The sequence below is a fragment of the Choloepus didactylus genome, chromosome 11 (genome assembly GCF_015220235.1).
Source record: "Choloepus didactylus isolate mChoDid1 chromosome 11, mChoDid1.pri, whole genome shotgun sequence".
Lineage (NCBI taxonomy): Eukaryota > Metazoa > Chordata > Mammalia > Pilosa > Megalonychidae > Choloepus > Choloepus didactylus.
Window position 1 is genome coordinate 47498735 of NC_051317.1, and position 23184 is coordinate 47521918.

The window sequence follows — 23184 nt, forward strand, 5'->3', positions numbered from 1 at the left end:
AGTTTTTTTTTTTTTTTTTTCGTCTTGTGGGACTTCCTTTCAAAAAATGAGGGTGATATTAAGACATTCCAGTTTAAAAAAAAAAAAAAATCTGAGTTCATCACCACTATTCAGTCCTACAAGTAATGCTAAAGGCAATTCTTCAGACTGAAAGGAAAGGACAGTAGACAGTGGTTCAAAGCAGCAATTTCAACAGAATGAAGCTAGAAAATTCATAAATATGTGAAAAATAAACAATGTACTCAGATACCCAATTGGTTAAAGTGGGAATCACAATGGAAATTAAGAAATATCTTGAGGCAAATGAAAATGCAAATACAACATAACAAACCTTATGGGATGCAGCATAGGTTGTACTGAACAGGAAATTTATAGCTCTAAATGCTTACATTTAAAAAAGATAAGAAGATTACAAATCAGAAACCTAAGCTTAAAACTGGAATAGTCAGAAAAAGAAGAGTAAATTAAACCAAACAAGTAGAAGGAAGATTATAACAAAGATTAGACTAGAGATAAATGAAATATAGAATAGGAAAAAAAAATAGACTCAACAAAACCAAAAGTTAGTTCTTTAAAAAGATCAATAAAATTGACAAAATCTTAGCTAGTCTGATGAAGAATAAAAAAGAGTACAGAAATAACTAAAATCTGAAATGAAAAGATAGACATTACTAATAAGCCTACTGAAATAAAAAGGACTTCAAGAGGATACTATGAACAACTGTATGATGACTTAATGAAGTGGGACAAATTCCTGGAAACACAAACTATCTCCACTGTCTCAAGAAGAAGAAATAGGATATCTCAACAAACTAATAACTAATAAAGAGATTGAATCAGTAATCAAAAATCACCCAACAAAGAAAAGTCCAGGAGAGATGGCTTCAAAGAGGAATTTTACAAAATATTCTGGGAAGAATTGTTATCAATCCTGTGAAAATTCTTAAAAAAAAAAAACTGAAGAGGAGAGAACACTCATTAATTCATTCTACTAAACCAAAATCACCCTAATACCAAAGCCAGTTAAAGATACCACAAGAAAAGAAAGTTTCAGGTCAGTACCTCTTACGAATATAGATGCAAAATTATGCAACAAAATAATAGCAAATGAAATCCAACAGCATATTAAAAGAATTATACACCAAGATCAAGTGGGATTCATCCCAGTTATGCAAGGGTGATTCAATATAAGAAAATCAATTAACATAATACAGCATACTAACAGAATGAAGGGGGAAAAAAAACATGATCATCTCAATTGACGTAGAAAAATCTTGGTAAAAACATTAGAAATCTAGGCACAGAAGGAAACGTCAACATGATGACGTTATTCAACACTCTACTGGAAGTGTTATTCAACACTCTACTGGAAGTTCTTGCAACAGCAATTAGCAAGAAAAAAAAAATAAAAGACATACAAATTGGGAAAGAAGAAGCAAAACTTTCCTTATTTTCTGATGACATGATCCTTTATATATAAAATCCTGAAAAATCCCCTAGAAAGTTCCTAGAATAAATGAAATCAGTAAATTTGTGGAGTATAATAGCAACATCCCAAAATCATTGCTACTGTACAATATCAACATTCCAAAATTAGTATTACTATTTCTATACAATAGTAATGAAAACTCAGAAGAAATCAAGAAAAAATATTCCATCACAATAGCAACTAAAAGAATCAAATATCTAGGACTAAACGTAACCAAAGATGTTAGGGATTTGTACACAGAAAAATGAAGAAAAAAAAAAAAAAACACTGCTAAAAGAAATCAAAGAAAATCTAAATAAAGGGAGGGACAGTCCATGTTCATGGCTTGGAAGACTAAATATCGTTAGGATGTCAATTCTTCCCAAAGTGATTTATAGATGCAATGCAATACCAATAAAAATTCCAACAACCTTCTTTGCAGAAATGGAAAAGCCAATCATCAAGTGTATATGGAAGGGTTGGAGGCCACAAATAGCCAAGGACACTTTAAAAAAGTTGAGCAAAGTCGGAGGACCCACACTTCCCAATCTCAAAATGTGTTAGAAAGCCATAGTAATCAAAATAGCATGGTACTGGCACAAGAACAGACATATATACCAATGGAATTGAATTAAGAGCTGAGAAATCAAGTCCTACATTTATGAACAAATGATTTTTGACAAAGGAGCAAAGACCACTCAAATGGGAAAGAACAGTCTCTTCAACAAATGGCGCTGGGAAAACTGGATCTCCATTTACAAAAGAATGAATGTGAACCTCTCACACTATTTATAAAAATCCAATCAAAATGGGTCAAAGACCTAAATATAAGAAGCAAGACTATATAACTCTGTGCTGGTTTTGAAACTGTTATGTACCCCAGGAAAGTCCATGTTCTTTTAATACAGTCTTGTGGATGTGGAGTTATGGGTGGGACCATTTGATTAGGTGCTTCCTTGGTGATGTGACCCACCTAAGTGTGGGTGAGACATTTTTATTAGATTATTTCCATTGACATGTGAACCAACCCATTCAGGGTGGGTCCTAATTAGATCACTGGAGCCCTTAAGAGAGATGAGAGAGCCCAAACAACCTAGATGTTTGGAGATGCAGAGAGGTAGACGTTTGGAAATGCTAAGCTAAGAGATGGAGCCCAGAGTTTGCCATGGACAAGCTAAAAGAGGACAATCAGATGTTCAGAGAGAAATGTCCTGGGAAAACAAGCAAGGATGCACAGGAACTGAGAGAGAGAAGCTAAGAGAGACAGAAGCCCAGAGACATTTTAGAGAATGCTGTTTTGAAACCAGAACATGGGAGCAAAGAACCAGCAGATGCAAGCCACGTGCCTTCCCAGCTGACATCATCAGCCTTTCTTCAGTGAGGGTATCCTCTTGTTGAAGCCTTAGTTTGGACCCTTTTATGGCCTTAGAACTGTAAATTTGTAACCCAATAAATTCCCTATATAAAAGCCAATCCATTTCTAGTATTTTACTAATGACACCTTTAGCAAACTGGAACAAACTACTAGAAGAAAATGTAGGGAAGCATCTTCAGGATCTTGTGTGAGGCAATCGGTTTCTTAGACTTTACACCCAGAGCACAAGCTACAAAAAAGAAAATAGATAAATGGGACCTCATGAAAATTTAAAACTTTTCTGCATCAAAGGCTTTATAATAAAACTAAAATGACAATCTACACAATGGGAAAAATATTTGGAAACCACATATCTTATAAGGGTTTATTATCCAGAATATATAATGAAATCCTTCAACTCAAGAGCAAAAAAGACAAACAACTAACTCAATTTAGAAATGGGCAAAAGTCTTAAATAGACATTTCTCCAAAGAAGATATACAAATGGCCAAATAGCACATGAAAAGATGTTCCGTAATTTTAGCCAACAGTGAATTGCAAAATAAAGCCACAATGAAATGCCATGTCGCACGAACTAGAATAGCTACTATGAAAAAATGGAAACCTTCAGGTATTAGAATTGATATGGAGACATAGGAACTCTCATTCATTACAGATGAGAAAATAAAATGGTGCAGCCACTGTGGAAGACAGTATGGCAGCTCTTCAGAAAGTTAAGTATAGAATTACCTTATGACCTGGCAATTCCCCTCATGTGTATATACCCCAAAGAATTGAAAACAGGAACTGAAACACATATTTGCACATCAATATTCATAAGGGCATTATTCACAATTACGAAAAAATGGAAGCAACCCAAATGTCCATAAACCAGTAAATGGATATACAAAATGTGGTATATATACACAATGGAATATTATTCAACCCTAAAATAGAATGAAGTTGATACATGCGATAACAAGGATGAACTCTGAAGACATTATGGTGAGTGAAATAAGCCAGATACAAAAGGACAAATATTGTATGATCTCACTGATAAGAAATAATTAGAATAAGCAAACTCACAGAGTCAGAATCTAGAATATAGGTTACAAGGGGATGGGGAGGAGGTAGGAATAGTGAGTTAAGGCTTACTATGTACAGATTTTCTACTTGGGATGATGGACAGGTTTTGGTAACGGGTGGTAGTGACAGCACACACTGTGAATATAATTAACAGCACTATTATACATCTGAATGTTGTTAAAAGGGGAAATTTTAGATTGTATATAGTTAACAGACTAAATTGTTTTTTAAACCTGTGGGACAGTACAACACAGTGAACCGTAAGTTAAATCATGTTCATAGTACAATTATAAAAATGTACTTTCATCAATTGTAGCAAATGTACCACACTAAAGCAAGGTGTTTATAATAAAGTGGTATATGGGAACATTGTATTTTAAGCATGAGTTTTCTGTAAACCCACAACTTGTCTAATAAAAAAAAAATCCAACATCTGTTCATGATAAAATGTCTCAGTAAATAATGAGTACAAGAGAACTCCTTCAATCTGATAAAGATTACCTACAATAAACCTACAGGTAACATCATACTTAATGGTGAAAGACTGAAGATTTTCTTTCTAACATTGGGGCAGGTCAAGAAATGTCCTTTCTTGCCATTTGCATTCAATATCATAATGGAGGTTTTATTCAGTGCAAATAGGCAAAAATTAAATAAAATATGAAAGCATCAATATTGGTAGGAAAAAAATAAAACTTTTTTTGTTTGAAAATGACATGATCCTGTAGGTGGAAAATCATTAAAAATCCAAAAAAATACTGATAGATATAATAAAGGCATACAACAAAAAAGAGATACAAAACCAATTTAAAAAACAGTAATTGTATACTTAATATGGTAGCAAATGACAAACTGAAAATGAATTTTATAAAACAATTTAATTGACATTACCATCAATGATAATAAAATATTTAGGAATAAATTTAGCAAAATATATGCAAGACATACATTGAAGATCAAAAGTCATTTCTCAGAGAATTTAAAAACAATTTTTGATGGAAAAATAAAATTGTAAAATCACTTTGCAAAACAGTTTGGTACTTTCTTAAAATGTTAAATATAACCTTATTACATGATCCAGCAATTTCATCTCCAGTTGTCTACCCAAGAAATGAAAATTGATTACCACAAAAAACCCACATGCATATGTACATGGGAATGACATGCATAATAATCCAAAACTGGAAACAATCCAAATATTTACCTTTTAGTAAACATTAACCTTTTGTCCATATAGACTACTCTTCACAATTAAAAAAGAAACAAAATACTGATATATGTTACCACTACATGAATGAACTTCAAATATATTACGCTTGATTGTTTAGAAAAGAAAGCTGACATTGCTCCTTAACTCGAAGTTTGATTACCTGCAGAAGCACAGAGATTTCAGTGTCTTTGGGTTTGTGCTGTAAATGAACCTTAATATGGTTCCAGCTCTCAGCTGTCAAATCTTCCAGATATCCTAGACTAGATATTAAACAATTCATTTTGGATCAAACTTTTGGAATTCCTGACCAAACAAACTTTGTGATAATTTGTTATGCAGCAATAGGTAACTGATACTGGAGATGAATGATTAAAAAATGTACATTAAAAGAAAAGAAGACTGGCATTGCTCCCTTACTTGGGCTTTGTTTAACTGGAATCATCTGAACGTTCATTTACTCACATTTATGCTGCTTGATGCTAAAAGATGTCTGGAGACCTAGCTGAGGATTTAGACCACAACACTGGCCCATAATTCCTTCATTAGCCTGCAGCTAGATTGCTAGGGCAAGCTTTTCAAGGAGAAAAATCCAAGCATGTGGAAAGCCGCCTCCCGAATCGGGCCTAGCGTATGCGCTGCAGCCTGCTCTAGAGTTACCCCCGCCCATCGAGTGAGCCAAGATGGCGCCTGCATCCTGTTTCCGCATAGTGACGCATGTATCCGCCACCCGCTCCTACCAATCGAAATCCTGTATACGCGATACTAGCCTAGAAGCTTATTGGTTGTTAATTGTGTATAAAAGGTCTTACCCGGACGGGGTAGGGTGAGACAGCCCACAAGGAGCCGTGCCTGACGGCCACATCGAGGCTGCTCTCCCACGAGGCGCCGTGCCCCGTGTGGGAACCAGTAACACAGAATGTTCATCTAGCTGTAGTAAAGGGCTTGCTTTCACAACTGCCGTGTGGTTCGAGTCGTGATTCATGACCAGGTTAGTTCGCGCAGTCTGCATCTCTCTCTCTCCTTCCCTGTTTCCCCTCGCCGGCCGGGAACCGGGGACCGAGCGGGGCAGCACCGGACAAGTGGTGGCCCGTACGGGGAAGCTCCTCCTCCTGCCTCGCTCTCGACGGTCCCTCTGTGAGGAGAGCAGCGCTGCGCGTCGAGCTTACGGCGGACTTCCCGCGCCTGATCAACGCGAGAAGGTGAGTGCGTCTTATTACATGATAGTTAGGGCCCGTGGGTTTTCAGGTGACCCCGGGGGACTCGAAAGAGCTCTCCGAGTGACTGAAGTATAGTGCCGACTGCAATCATGGGGCAGTCCGGAAGTTCACCTCTCTTAGCTCCCTTAAAGAACCTTTTGAAACAACGGGGTATCTCGGTCAGGAAAAGCTCCCTTCAGCGTTTTCTTGATGATGTTGATACTTTTGCCCCTTGGTTTGCCTGCACCGGCAGCCTTAGCCTACCCTCTTGGATGAAGCTCGGTCGCGACATAGACCGAGCGCGCCAGACGGGCGTGTGTATGGACCCGATTCTAGTACCCATATGGGAGACCGTCCGTGCGGTCCTTGAACTAGAATCGGCTACCGGCCTAAGCCCGTCCTCTGTCTTGCAAGAAGCACGGTGCGCGCTCCAAGAAACCCAGTCAGTTTCGTCAGCGGACGGCTCCTGTAAGGGCAAACCGCCGGAGTCCAGTGACTCTGACTCAGAGTCAGATAGCGATACTGACGAGAAGGCGGAAGCATCCCCGCTAATTGAGTGGGAGGAGCCTCCCGCCACACCCGTGCGGCCTTCCGCCCCGCCAATGTCTACCGCTGCACCCCCAGGGACACCCCAGCTCCCAACTGACGCCTTGGGCGGTCCCACCAAAGGACCTTGCCGAGAGCTCCCTCTAGTGGCCATGCCCAGTAAATGTAATTATCCTTTGCTGCCAGACCCGGAAACCCCGATGGGTCGGTCAGGGGAGGGGCAACCTTTGCCGTACCCCCCGCCCGAGTATACAGGCCCTCAGGACCCTTTGCCATTAGGTAGTGGTGGGAGACATTTCTGGAGATGGAACCCTTTCACAACATTTAGACCTTTTGGCATGCTGGGTGGCTACCAGCCACTTGAGCCGCAGCCAGTCTCAGAAATGTACCCGGTTATTATCAATCCCCAAGGTGGCAATCGGCACGAATCATATGATTACAAACTATTGAGGGAATTGAGGCAGGCCGTCCATCAGTATGGCCCCAATGCCCCTTATACCTTGAACATGATCGAGAACCTCTCTGCTCTAAATCATACACCCGCAGATATTTTTCAGCTAGCCCGTGCTTGCTTGCCGTCAGGCCGATTCATAGATTGGAAAGCATGGTTTGAGGAGTTAGCTGAAGAGCAGGCCGCAAGGAATGCGGCGGGGAGACGTGGCGGGTGGAATGCTGACATGCTGTTGGGGAGAGGCGCCCATGCCCAGAACCAAACGGGTTTCCCACAAGAGGTCTATGCCCAGATCTTCCGCTGTTTTGTGGGTGCCTGGAAAAAGCTAACAGGTGAGGGAGAGGCTCAGGCCTCACTCAGCAATATACACCAAGGCCCCACAGAACCATTTGCGGATTTTGTAGCCAGGATGCAAACCGCAGCTGAGAGAATCTTCTCAGATCCAGGAGTAGCAGAGACTGTGGTTAAGCAAATGATTTTTGAGCAGTGCAACAAGGAGTGCAAAGTTATCCTGGCACAAAACAGAGCAAAAAATTTGACAGAGTGGGTCAGGCTCTGTAGAGATGCTGGCAGCCCTTTAACTAATGCAGGTCTAGCTGCCATGCTAGCCAGCTCCCTACAGGTGGCTACAAAAAGCCCGAGAACCTTAGGGGAAAAGTCTAACGGGTGCTATGGCTGTGGCCAATCAGGGCACTTTAAGAGAGATTGTCCCAATAGACGTCAACCCCCTGCCACTCAACGGTTTGGCGAACCAGGTGCAGCAACCAGGCCGTGTGGCCGTTGCCACAAAGGCCCCCACCGCGCAGAAGACTGTAAATCGGTTTTCGATGCGCAGGGTAGACGCCTCTCTGGCCGCCCCGAGCAGATTCCAAAAAACGGGAAGAGGGGGTCCGCCCTTTCGACGGACCCCCTTGCATTCCATTCGACAACACAGGATCCGATCAAATTCGTGCGTCCCCCGGCTCAGCAGGACTGGACCTCTGTGCCACCTCCAGACTCGTACTAACCCCCTCCATGGGTGTCCAGTTAGTAGGGACCTCCTTCAAGGGGCCCTTACCGGCTGGTACTGTAGGGCTCATATTGGGAAGAGCATCCACAGCCCTGAAAGGATTAACAGTTATACCAGGACTTGTAGATTCAGATTTCACAGGCCGTGCCCAAGTTATGGTTCAATCTCAGCGGGGCACCTTAGTCATTGCAGAAGGTGATAAGCTGGCGCAGCTCCTGCTCTTACCCAGCTTACATGCAGTCTTTCCAAGCAGAATCAGACAGAGAGGGGAAAAAGGGTTCGGATCCAGTGGAGCGATTTTTGAGGGACTCCATATGTCCCTGGAGTCTCGACCTATGCTAACCATTAAGGTGCAAGGCAGATCTTTCTTGGGCCTGCTCGATACAGGGGCCGATCGGTCTATCATAAGACAACAAGAATGGCCCCCCACCTGGCCAACGAGCAGGGCGGAAGAGCCCATTAGAGGAATAGGCCAAATTTCAGCGCCCATGCTCAGTGCAGCTGCCCTTCATTGGGCCGATGAAGAAGGACACCAAGGCAGTTTCCAGCCTTATGTATTAGCCCTGCCTGTGTCTTTGTGGGGAAGAGACATTCTGACCCAAATGGACGTTACTTTAATTAGCGGCTACTCCCCAACCTCTAAGCGACTGCTAAAAGAAATGGGGTATACCCCCGGCAAGGGTTTAGGAGCTTCACTGCACGGACGTGCGGAGCCTATACAAGCTGCCCCCAAGTCTGACAGACGAGGCTTGGGTTTTTCATAGGGGCCACTGAGGAGAGATTCCCACCCACACCTATAAAACTAAAATGGAAAACCGAGGCTCCGGTGTGGGTGCCTCAGTGGCCCTTGCCACAGGAAAAACTTGCAGCGTTGCACGCCCTAGTATCAGAACAACTAGAAAAGGGCCATATCGCCCCTTCCACGTCACCGTGGAACACCCCTATATTCGTAATAAAAAAGAAATCTGGTAAATGGAGACTGCTACATGATCTAAGAGCTATTAACGATTGCATGGAGCCTTTAGGGCCCGTTCAGATGGGACTGCCCCTCCTCTCGGCATTACCGGAGCACTGGTCGATTTTCATCATAGATCTGAAAGATTGCTTCTTTTCTATTCCGCTCCACCCTGAAGACACCCCTAAGTTTGCCTTTACTGTGCCCTCTAGTAATCAAGAGGAGCCCTGTCAACGCTTTGAATGGACAGTCCTGCCCCAAGGCATGGCTAATAGTCCTACCATGTGCCAGCTGTATGTCGCTGCGAAGCTAGCTAGCACTCGGCAGCAGTTCCCTCAAGTGAAAATCATCCATTATATGGATGACATTCTCTTAGCCCATAGAGACACAGATCTTCTTAAAACAGTTTTGTCACATTTAGTCCTTAGTCTTAGAGAAGCTAACCTAGAGATTGCCCCTGAAAAAATCCAAATGACTGACATTACCACTTTCCTGGGGGCGAAAGTCGCACCCACTCATGTTTCCCCCCAAAAGGTGTCTCTCAGGCTAGACAATATACACACTCTCAATGATCTACAAAAACTCATGGGGGATATCAATTGGATCCATCCATACCTAAAAATACCCAATGTCAAACTAACACCTTTGTTCGACCTGTTGAAGGGGGATTCTAATATAAACTCACCTCGAAGCTTCACTCCAGAGGCAAGGCAGCACTATGCCAGGTGGAACAGGCGCTCAGTGGCGCTGCATTGAAGAGAATAGACCCTGATGAGCCTTTTGAAGCCTGCGTGCTGCCGACAGAATTACAGCCCACTGCGGTACTGTGGCAGCGGGGGCCGCTGCTCTGGGTCCACCCTGGAGTTTCCCCCAAAAAAGTCCTAGAGCACTATCCTACAGCGGTTGCAGACTTGGCCCTAGAATGCATTAAAAGGGCTGTGCAGCATTTCGGTCAGCAGCCCAAAAATCTCAGGGTGCCTTATTCTTCCCAGCAGCTTGAGATACTCACCGGATGCATAGATCAATGGGCCATTCTCCGGTGTACATTTCTTGGTCCCATTAACAATCAGTTCCCTAAGGCTCCTCTCTTGCAGTTTGTCACCCGGCACCCAGTGATTTTTCCCAAAGTAACCTCTCCTAGGCCACTAGCAGGCGCCCCCACCGTATACACGGACGGCTCTAGCTCTGGAACAGGGGCGTATTGTGTGGAGGGGGACACTCCTAAAACAGTGCTCTTCCAACCACAAAAGCCTCAATGGGTAGAACTGCAGGTTATCATTGCAGTCCTGGAAAGCCTTTCCGAGCCCTTAAATGTCGTCTCGGATTCTGCTTATGTTGTGAACTCTGTACAAATTTTAGAAACGGTGGGCATTGTTAAACATTCCTCTACAGTAAGGACGTTCTTTGCCAAACTACAGGAGGTTATATGGACCAGGCAACACCCTTTTTACATAACCCATATTAGAGCCCACACAGGTTTGCCTGGCCCTATGGCCCAGGGGAACCATAGCGCAGATGTAGCCACTCGACAGCTGCACATCTTTCCGACGCTGGTACCGTATCAACAAGCCCGAGAATTCCATGCCAAGTTTCACATCAATGCAGGTACCCTAGCTAAGCGGTTCAGCATACCACGTGCAGCTGCTCGAGATATTGTCCGAGCCTGCAACAATTGTGCAGAGCAGAGAGCAGTCCCCTCGGTTGGGGTCAACCCTAGGGGTCTCACCCCAGGGGATACTTGGCAGATGGATGTCACTCATCATTCAGAGTATGGTAAGATCAAGTACTTACATGTGTCGGTGGACACATGCTCCCAAGTTTTATTTGCCTCTGCTGAACCAGGAGAAAGAGTCTCCCACGTCATTGCACACTGCCTTGCTGCATGGGCAGCTTGGGGTAAGCCAAAGACGTTAAAGACGGATAACGGGCCTGCCTACACTAGTAAATCCTTCCAAAAATTTTGTGACAACATGGATGTCCAATTAAAACATGGCATCCCCTATAACCCTCAGGGGCAAGGAATCATTGAAAGAGCGCACAGATCTCTCAAAGACTTGCTTAAAAAACAGAAAGAGGGTATAGGCCACGGCCTGTCCCCAAAAGCTCGACTGTCTGTAGCCCTGCTCACATATAATTTTTTAAACGAAAATTCACAAGGAATGACACCTGCCCTGCAACACACCACCCCGAGTCCTCCGCATAGAGGTCTAGTCCGTTGGAAGGATGTCCTGTCGGGGCAGTGGAAAGGCCCTGACCCGGTGCTCAGCTGGGCCAGAGGCTCTGTTTGTGTTTTTCCCCAGGAACCAGGACGTCAACCAGTGTGGGTTCCGGAAAGACTGGTGAGAACCGTGACATCACCTGAAGAAGCCAAGGAACAGCTGTCAGAAACGCCAACGAATATACAACCTGAACCATTAGACCAAGCCTCCGACCCTGCTGATGATGGCGACGACCGACAAGACGATAATAGTAGGACTGACCACCCCGCGGTTGCCCAAAAAGAGGATCGGTAACTCTGTTCTTTGCTCTCCTATAGCAATCCTTCTAATCTGCCTTTTTCTTTTTAGTGGAACTACGAGTCCTTCCCCCTCACCAATGACACACTGATCCTCTCTTTTGCTAACCTCTCTGTCAAGGTTGTCAACACCACAGTTGCGGCGAATGCTACTTGTGAAACTGGTAATGGCGAGTTAAGTAAGGGAGTCTTGCTTGAATTTCTTAATGTTACAGGGAAGAGCCGCCAGTCTTGTGAAGGGATCTTGAGTAAAAAGGAGACTCAAAGGTGCCTTTTCCTTCCAGGGCTTGCTCCTACAGTCTGCAACCGTTCCAAAGACCCGGATGCCTCGCCGCCCCGCTATCCTAGTGTATCGCCCAAGTTATGTCTGGCTCCCCGTCAAGGCAACCGACTGGGTTGGCCCTGTTTCTCAAGTTGTTTCACTTAACAATATCCCCTTCTCTAAGTCTAGGCGTCCAAGAGGCATAAAAGAATGGCTATCGAATGCTGCCAGTGTAGCTTCCTCTTTGTTTGTCCCAACAATCGGGCAGGCTGTGCTACAAGCATGGACAGATCGGCAGCTCGCCATAACGATGGAAACGGTAAATGGCTTGGTCAACCTTACCCGAGACGTGCTACGCCGCCACAATCAGATGCTGAACTTAAATTTCCAGGCCATTCAGAAACTCCAAGCGGAGATAGATGAACTTGGACTGGAAATAGATGGACTCTGGAGAGTGCTTCAGCAAACATGTGACACCCGGTGGCTTACGGTTAAACTCTGTGTCACTCCTGTCAGGGCCAACGTGACCGGAAGCATTTCCAGAGTCTCTGATTGGCTGAAAAGGTCATATTTTCCTGAATTTGTTAATCTCTCCCAACAGGTGGAATCTAGTTTAGACACAATTGGGGGGATCAAGTTAAAACCCGTTAAAGTCGATCTCTCCGGGTTAGGCGAGGTTCTACAGAAACTATTGCACAGTGTTTCTTCCTGGTTCTCTTGGCCCAATTTAACTAATTGGATCCTCATTGCAGTGGAATTATTGGTGGGATTAGTCGTTGTTAAATGTTTGCTAGAACGCCTGTTTCAAGCGCAGCAGCAATTGCGTGTTACCACTATGATGGCTATGACTCCCACCTCTGTTACCCCCGATAGTGACCGATTTATTAACCATACCCCTTCCTGGTCGCCTCAGGTGGGGCGCTTTGGAGCAAAATTTGTAGCGAATCGCATGGCTGTTTCTCGGGTGTAAAAGGCGACACCAGTAGTCATAATTTTGTCTCAGGTGGGTCTCAAGGGCAGAGTCCTAGTTGTGGCCAGACTGGACCCTAGCCATTGCACAGAGACACCTAGTGACACCCCCGACTCTGGTTACTGCTGTTCCTGCCCCCGTCGTTGTTCCCCAGTTGCCAGGCAAAGCACTGCAGGGAGAGTCACGTTGCTTCCAGCTTACGGACTCTCCGGTCTCCATATGACGTGAGCATTCTGGTTGGTGCTAGAGGCTCCGCCGCTGGATGGCTGAGGCCTAGTCCAGACTCCCCAAAGCACCAAAGAGGTTGTGAACCATTTGGGTTCACGGGAGCACGCTCATCACTGGAGACACTGGGTCAAAAATAAATAAGAAAGGGGGAGATGTGGAAAGCCGCCTCCCGAATCGGGCCTAGCGTATGCGCTGCAGCCTGCTCTAGAGTTACCCCCCGCCCATCGAGTGAGCCAAGATGGCGCCTGCATCCTGTTTCCGCATAGTGACGCATGTATCCGCCACCCGCTCCTACCAATCGAAATCCTGTATACGCGATACTAGCCTAGAAGCTTATTGGTTGTTAATTGTGTATAAAAGGTCTTACCCGGACGGGGTAGGGTGAGACAGCCCACAAGGAGCCGTGCCTGACGGCCACATCGAGGCTGCTCTCCCACGAGGCGCCGTGCCCCGTGTGGGAACCAGTAACACAGAATGTTCATCTAGCTGTAGTAAAGGGCTTGCTTTCACAACTGCCGTGTGGTTCGAGTCGTGATTCATGACCAGGTTAGTTCGCGCAGTCTGCATCTCTCTCTCTCCTTCCCTGTTTCCCCTCGCCGGCCGGGAACCGGGGACCGAGCGGGGCAGCGCCGGACACAAGCAGAATCTATTACATTTATAACCTAGCCTCAGGAATCACATAGCTGCACTTCTGCTGTACTTCAGTGGTCAGAAAAGTCACCATTCCTCTTCGAGATTTAAGGGAAGAGAAGATAGGCCCTACTTCTTGATGGAAGGAATGTCATTTTTAGAGGAACAAGTGGTATGGGATGACGTATAACTGTGGCCATCTTTCAAACTTGGAATCAGAAATGTCTTTTAGAAATGGGTCCATTATTAACTAGCATTGTAATCTTTGATAAATCCTAAAAACACTTAATTTTAGAACTAAGATGGAATTTACATAATACATAAATTTACATAAATCTCAGAACTAAAAGGTGTCCACAGGAGAGAAAGAAAAGTCCTTGGCTTCTTTCAAAGTTCTTTTTATGTAGTACTTTGAGATTCCACATAAAGCTTCATTTGACAGTGTCTTGAAGATCTACACAATTTTAATGCAAAGATATACAGCTACCCATGTATAGGTGAGAAAACTGGCAGATTTGAGGCAGAGAGAGGACTAGAACCCAAATCGCCTCAGTATGAAATGTAATATATTTATTAACTCAGAGAGCAAGAAAACACTCTGGCTAAAATCTATCCATGGAAGCAATGATCACTTAACTAATGAGTCACATTTACACTGCATTATTTTGAGGCTGACTAATGCTTTTTAACATTTTCATGTAGTAAATACTCAGTAAATGTTGTCCAAATGATAAATTTTTTTTCAAAACCCAATCAGAAGTGTATTTTAAAACTGCAAATACTAACAAATACAACATTCCCATTATATTAAAATCCACTGGAACTACTTTGCTTCCTTATTTTAAAATGGCATCTCTTCTTGAATAATGATCAGAGTTAAAAATTTAATTTTGTGACTGTGTACTACATTTCAACTGCAATAACTTCAAGAATGGAATCTTGGTCTTTTATATAAAGAAACTGAATTAGAACAGAGCAAATTGAGCAAGATAAAAAGAATGAATAATAAAGACTTTCTTTGGTTTTGCTCTTCAAATCAGACACTTAAATTGCAAGTTAAGCTAAACCATGTCTAATAATAGCTCTGCTCTGGTTGCAGTTGTATGATTTGTAACTAAACTGAACAGTCCATAAAGAGGATATAAATTATCCATATACATCTATGCTAATAATCAAACATTATCCACTGTGCTTTTGGTGGGAAAAAAAGTAATCTCAAAAAAAAAACTTTAAAAATACAACTAATCAATATTTTTATCCAGTGGTAATAGTGAAGAAATCATATCATTGATTTTAACTGTTTGAAATATAATGAAGTGTCATAGACACTCTCAGTTCCCTGAGGGTAGCGACTGCATCATATTTATCTATAAGCCTTCAGAGCTTACCGTGGTTCATAGTATATGTTAGTACATTGAACTGCTAAATGAATAATTGGACTTTCAAAACCAGTTTGAATTTAGAAGCAAAAATGGATCAGTTAGAGCTGACATAAGTAGAAACCCATCTGTGGATCTTGACCCATCAAAATCATGCTAGGCAACATATTTTCCTGGAACATACCCCCTGGGTGACAGTAAGATAATGACAATAAGATATAACCTAACTATAGGTGCTATTGCATCTTATGTTAAACTATCCATAATTTTCCAACTGCTTCTCAAGTGCCTTTCTTTAAAATAATCACAGCAACTAATTAATATTTTTAACGTTAAGTAAAACCCATTTATATCAATTTTATTAAAAAAAGAGATGATTTTATACCACAAATAGTTAATAAGGTGCCAAACAGTAAACAAATTCCTGAGACACCTGTAAAATTGTGATTCAGTGTTTACAGTTTATGACTCTATATTATTTTATGTGATAGTTAATTTCATGTGTGGACTTGGCCAGGTTATGGAGTCCAGTTTTTTGGTCAGGCACTGGTATTTTGTGATGGGATTTGCATTTATAATCAGTTGGTTGCATCTCTGATCAGCAAAGGAGATTGCCCTCAGTAATATGGGGCATCTTCATACAATTAGCCAGAGGCTTAAAATTTAGAACTGAGGATTTCCGATGTCGGAAGAGGAATTTGTACCTCACCTTCACCATTGGCTCTCCTCACCCAATCAGTTGAAGGTCATAAAAGCCAAAGGTCAGAAGAGGAATTCAGGCTCAACTTCAGTATTGGCTCTTGCCAGAATTTCCTGGAGAATTTGGATTATCTGCCCTTTATCTGCCCTATCCAGTTCGAACTTGCCAGCACCCATGTTGACGTGAGTCAATTCCTTATAATAAAATCATATGTACATGTACATATATACGTGTATACACATGTTGGTTCTGTTTCTCTGGAGAACCCTGTAACACTTTGTATTCATTATAATCAACTCACCCACGGAAGCAATGAAAATATAATGCACAAAGCAAAAAGCTGTGTTTTGCCCTCAACACTTTCCTTTCTCTTACTTCATCAAATTAGTTGTCCAAAATGATGTTTCTTTATCCTAGATGTATCTCTATTCACTTCTCCCCATCAGCATCGTGTTTGTTCTTCTTCTTTATTTCTATTTTCCTTTAGTCTATCCCTTAAATGTATAGTCTATCCCTTAAATGTAAATGCCGTAGGTGCCCACTACTTCGTTTCTCATTTTCAATATTCACATACTCAATACTCAGTATTACCTCGATTTGATGAATCCCAAATCTATCAAACCCAAATTTCTCTCCTGACATCTTGACCAGTACACCCAAATGCTACTCTATATATCTACTTGTATGAGCAACAAGCATATCAAATGCAACATGTTTATAATTGTTCCATACTTCTTTTGTTATTTCTGTTATCTACCTCAGTTTATAGTTCTGCAGCCTTCCTGTTGTCTTATCTAGAAACTTGATCATGATTTTGATGTCTCATCTGATCTCCACATTAAATCAATTTCAATTCTTGTCAATTTCACCTATTAATTTTATCTCAAACCCTCCTGCTACTACTCTATGTGCCACAAAAGTTTCTCAATTATATTACAAAGTATTTCTACTACTTTTTCTACCCAGCTCCAATCCTGCTATCCTCCAATACATACACCATATTGCAGCCCACATGAATTTTCAAAAATATACCACTCAGATCAATTTCTGTCTAACTCTTCATGTCTACCTATATACTTGAGGATAATGTCCAAATATTATAGCGTGTTTGTTCTCTTTATCTTTCTTATTTCTGAGAGAGAGAGAAAAGAGTTGGACCTTTTATTCATCCTTAATTTTTGTGTGTTTTCATGGATTCCTGACTGAATGCCTTATGCTTTCTCCCACTTCTAAAGCTTGCTATATACCATTCCCACCACACAGAATACTTTTCCCTCTTTTCAGTTTTCTATTTAACCCTAATATTTTCATGTTCAGTTTAGATGCTCTGTTTTTGTGGAAGATTTCCTGGTACCCTTCTCTCTGCTCTCACTTCCTGCTTCTTTTCTGTGGTATTTTAACATGATATTAATAGTAGTAAGTTATCATGTTTGACTTCTGTTGGACCTGAAGTCCCTCTAATAGACATCTCTTCATTGTAAACCTTGTATCCTGAACACAAAGTCTAGTGTTTAATATATAGTAAGGAATAAATAAGGAGCTGTAAAATGTTACTGTTATGTGTATATTCATGAAATCCATGAAAAGTATGATGTATTGTTAACTTAATATGTAATATATATATATATATATATATATATATATATATATATATATATATATATATGTTTCAAATAAGGAAGAAGTTACTTACAATTTCTTAATTAGTTATTTACATAGCCATAAGTCTAGGGAATATGATGAGCCTTGGGAATCACAGACAGATGAGACAGAATCCTGGATTTTAAGTATTTCACATTAGCTAAGAGGACATCTATATAATCAGATTAAATACAATACAGTGTGTAAAGTCAATAAAGTGACATTTTCCATGAAAAAAATGTTTCCAATTCTTTTTTCCATTTTTGGTATGTAATGTTAAAAAATATTTTTCTATACATGTCCGAATTTAAGTTTTGTATCCAAATGTCAACCTTTAGGTGAATAGCTCATCATATCATTTTAATTTCCTAAGAAAATCAGATACTCATTAAGAAAAAAATAAGCCTGGCATTATTGTTGTGTATGCAATTTTGATAGAGCAATTAGATTGATTTAAAATATTCCTAAGCAATTTGATGATCATAGTATACTCATCAACAGTTGAAAGTTTAAAATAAAATATAAGGTATCACAAGATAAATTTGGAATCCACTATATTTGTATAGCACATAATAGAAAGAAAAATTATATCACTTTAAAATTAATTTGATGATGGTGATGTTAATGATTATCATTTCCATGTATATGATAAATTGCAGTGCCTTGTAAAATAGCATGAAAACTTTGTGATTCTTTCTTCAAATTATTTCTCTTACAAGTACTACTGAAATCTTATCAAATGTAATATAAATCAAATGTAACTTTCTTGAAAATACAGAATAGCTTCAGAGAGTTACTTTAAAAAAAGAAAGTAAATTAGAAAATGTTAGATAAACTACCTAGACTCATTTACATAAAGTAAGACAACCATGAAAAGTAAGAGAAATACAATTATTTGGGTAACTGAGGGAGAAAAACATGACTTCAATAGGGAATTTAGTCTTCACTATACTCCATGGCAACTGATTCCAATGCTTTGCTCCCAAAATTTTGACTCTTACTGGAGAATCTGCCACATTGGTTTCAAAATCAGCGTGTGTTAGAATGACCTAGGGAGCTTGTTTAAAATGAAGATTTCCTGGCAATATTCCCAGAAATTCTGATTCAGTAAACTTTGAGTAGAGCCCAAGCATTTGACCTTTAGCAAGTGTTCCAGGTGATTCTGAGGCAGGCAACCATGGTTGAAACATTGGGAAACACTGATGAGAAGACAGAGGCAGTCCAGGGATACCTAATCTCAATTAGTGTAAACAGAACTACTCATTTGTTTTTTAAAGGATGGTCAATGTTAGAGAGGAGAATACTGCTATACAGGCACTTTAGGGAAATCAGACTTACAGTTGGCACCAGATCCCTGACCAGGTTAACCACAGTGGAGATAGGCAGATACACTATAAGCCAGTCCGTATGGCTGGGGATATGGAGTAAAGGTCTGCAGATATAATTTCCTTCCAAACCCACCAGATGGTGAAAGCTGGGGAAGTGAAATGCTTCTTTGGATGTATGCTAAGCTGGAGAAAAGTAGAAACAGGGGGAATGAGGATAGGCTTAAAATCTCATTTCAAAACCTATACAAATTCTCAGTGATGCATTTAAGGTCCTGCTTGAAGAGTCCCCAGGCTTCCTTTCTGTATGTATTTCCCCATATTCCTCTATGCACCCTCAAATCCAGGTGGACCACACTACCTGCAATATCTGATCCTGAAATTAATTTTTACATCCCTGTGCCTTTGTTTAAATGTTTCTTCAACCAAGACAACCACTGATCTACAATTTCTCACTGCTATTATGTGGACAATAACTCTTACCTTGCAGGGTTATTGGAAGGATTAAATGAATTTATGTACATTAAGCTATTAGAGTAGCATTAGTATTAGTTTATTATGTTTTCATTTTTTGACCTACTTCACAATGAATTGAAACAATCTACAGCCATCTGGATAACTAACATGACCAAGGAGATAACTGTAGCTTGTATCATTCATTTAGTGAATAATTACACATGTTCTAGAGGTTTCATGTAGTTATTTTTGGTTATCTTTAAATAATGACATTTGTTATTTTATAATATCATAAAAAATAGATGTTTGCCTGTTGACCATTTCTGATAATTTGAAAGTAGTGAGTGTGAGGAGCTTCAGTCTTTTTTAAACTTCTCAAGGTTAATATACCAATCGCAAAGCAGTAATGCAAAAAGGAATTATTAGGATTGTAATAAAAGTATTTGGACTTCCAACTATAGCAACAATGATTAATGGCAGCTTTTTAATTAAATAGAAGTTGTTCAATCATTGTACCATTTGATTTTGACTGAGAGTTCTTATAGAACATCACGACAAACACATGCTAGTTCAATCTGAAATAAGGTATACTTAACACAATTTTGTTCTTCTTGGCAGGGCAAGTGTGGGCTATTTATTTCACATTCATTTAGTATGATGAGAGTTCCCAGCTCAGCTGGCTCATTTGATCAGTGAAGACAAACTTAGGCATTATAATATAAGTAAAGTTTACTTTTGAACTCTGTATATTCAAACAAAATATAGGCCCACACTAAATTCTTCTTAATACAGAATCTTTAATTACCATGTGATATATGTTTAAACACTTTATTTTTCACAAGAGTTGAAAGTCATACAGATAGTCTTTGTCCAATCAGACTGTCTTGGGGGCTCTCTAGAGTACTCAAAGTAGCCTTTGAATGGATCTTGGAATGGATCCAGGGATAGATGCTTTAGGAACATTAGTTTGGCATCACTTTTAGATTGTGTATGTTTATGGCTTATGAATCAATGTCCCAATTCTGCCTATGTCCCTGTGAGGGCCAACATAACATATTAGACATGACATTTGCATTATGTAAAAATTACAACCAAAATGTTGGAGTTACAGAGCCATCTTGAATAATAATCATACAAATAACAAACATATCACAGTTTAGACATTCTGGACTTCCAAGGATCAATGACACTTGCTTCCATGCCGAGTATATACTGTCCATCTATTTGCCAAATGGTTGAAGTTCAAGGATCTGGCTGGAGGCTCTGTACCTTGCTCTTATAAGTTTCCTGGTACAGTGATTACAGTTACAGTAGCCCAGTTAGCCACTGGAGAGTAATAGATTTTCCGTACCTATACTGCAGGCAACTAATGGACCATCTGCAGACATTGCAGACAGCTGGAATAAAGCTACTGGGCTCTACTAATCTGCACTTCAATGAAACATGCATGTTTTTTGGGTGTATTAATAGGAACATTTAGGTTAGACTAGACGGTTTTCTGTGGAATAAGCATTTATTATGGGCAGTAAGTGTATAATAAATAGAAGTTATTTGAAGAGGTTACTTTTGGTCAGTTGTCATTTACTCTGTCAAGCCACTGGAGTAAATTTCATGTAGTTCACCGAGGTCATACACCCCACAAAAAACACAACTCATTTTCACTATTCTTAAAGAGGGCCTTAGAGCACTAAAGTTTGTTTCTAACTGCAGTATGTTTAAGCTGTCCCCCAAATACTGGATGAATGAAAAAAGTGTAAATTTGCATGCAAGGAATCCATTACCATTTAGAAGCAGTTGTTGAAGATAAACAAAACAGTTTCATCGTAACACCATGCTGATTTGAGACTGCTCAAAAAAACTCTTGATATGTTACAGTTAGCTCTTGTCTGCATTGAAAGAGAAAGTGGCTGCCAAAGTGCTATACCTTTTCACCAGATGTGCACAACAAAATAACAAAGAAGCTAAATGAAAGATACCCTGAAGGGATAACTCCAAACCTTTCAAAAGGACATGAGGAGAAAGACTGGTAAGAGGCACTTCTGTTAAAATCAACTATGCCAATAGCCAAACATGTCCACTCCCATATTATCTGAAGTTTTGATAATATCCTTGGTTGTCCAGGGAAACAAATAAGATCTATAATCACTCTCAGTCTAGAGGAATCTCCTCTGAATAAAGTAGAACTCAATATAAGGAATAATTCCCCTGAAACCCTATTGATTCTGAACAACTTCCTTGGAGCAAGCACTTTAAACTCCTGTTTATTCCACAATGATAATAAAAAAAGAAAAAAAGCGTATTCAAATGAGAAGGGAGGGAAGAGGGTTGATTTAAAATTTATTTTCTTTAATTTCAGAAAATGTTTCAAAATGAGTGATTTTATGTAATAATTATTTTCTCCTACCTGGTCTTTGAAGCTTCCAATGACCTATACAGTAATCCTGTGAGGGAGAAAAATTTGAAATCTTTGGATTTTTGAAGGTACAGTATGGACAGGGATGAGGTCACATAATGAAATGCATTACTAGATATTCATGCAATCCTGCAAACAGGGCTCAGTGGCAGCTGTCAAAATTTCTCTGGATTATGCTATAAAGAAAAGGTAAAGGTTTCTGAGTTTCCCCGGAAGACCACTCAGCTATCAATCCAAAAATGAAAAACATCTCAGCAGGGACTCATTTAAAAGTGTTCTATCCAAAGAACTGCAGTATATCATTGATTCCATCCACGCCATACTTACTAACTTTACTCGCAATTATGGAGAAATTATACTGTGCAGTGCTTTCTCTGTCTAGTAATTCATTAGTGGCGATGGTTCCTTCACTTCCATCTATTGTAAAGTAGCTGTCCCCATCACTCTTCCAATCTATGAAGTACCTGTATGTGAAAAGAGTAGATGCAAATGTGCAATGATTACACATTAATCATAGTGACAGTCAGGCTAACTTGACACATTTCCTTATTTTCTCCCTGTAGCTATTACCTACCTTGCAATAAAGAAGAGTGTAAATGACAGCTTCTTTATTGCAAAGTCAGTAAGCTCAAGGGGAAACTGGAAATAATGAAAGATTTAGTACTTCTGTTGTTCATATTATTTTAGGGTCTTGACATCTTGAAAGCTCAGCAGAGACTAAAATTCTAAAGTTGACCATGGGTTTCCTTAACCTGCTGAATATTAAAACATTTCAAGCAGTAAAATATTCCTTAAAGGTGGCTGAGGGAATAATTGTGGGGGTGGGAATGAAAGGAATGGAAGCATCTGGAAGCAACTACAGAGGAGAACCTAGGCCAGAACAAAGGTAGAATCTGTGTGTTTCCATGGATAGAAAAATAACATTATGGAAACTAAGGGAACATGTTTTAACTAACGATTTGTTAATTGTGCAGAAATATTTCCCCCAAACACATATAAAAGGACAACTCTTGCTTTATTACACTATATAATAAAACAACTTTTTGTAACAAAAAATGACCTTGGTTAAAAATGCCTCTTTGTCTTCTTTATTAGCTGACATACTTAAAAATGAATGTTGCTTTCTTTATGTGAAGAAGCTGGACTAAAATACTCCATGGAAATGAATAACAAAACAGAAACTTCAATAATGTAAATCTTTAAGTGACTGTATACAGATAGAATAATATTCTTAAAATTGTTCATCAAACATATGTATTTAATAAATAATAATAATAGTAATAATCATAAAATAGTTAACATTTTGAACTCTCATAATGTACCAGTCATTGCTCTAAATGCTTACAAATATTAACTTATTATATCCCCATCAAAACCTCAAAAATAGTAT

At 40.3% G+C, this 23184-nt stretch overlaps 1 protein-coding gene across 3 annotated transcripts in view; it reads right to left on the reverse strand.

The window, feature by feature from the left end:
* The window catches only part of CDH12 (cadherin 12), a 1151516-nt gene that overhangs the window by 41809 nt on the left and 1086523 nt on the right, over positions 1-23184 (reverse strand). For all 3 annotated transcript variants that reach the window (XM_037799128.1, XM_037799130.1, XM_037799129.1), the window contains one exon: positions 22122-22258. In XM_037799128.1, coding sequence (XP_037655056.1) covers positions 22122-22258 — 137 coding nt within the window. The remainder of the gene's footprint in view (positions 1-22121; positions 22259-23184) is intronic.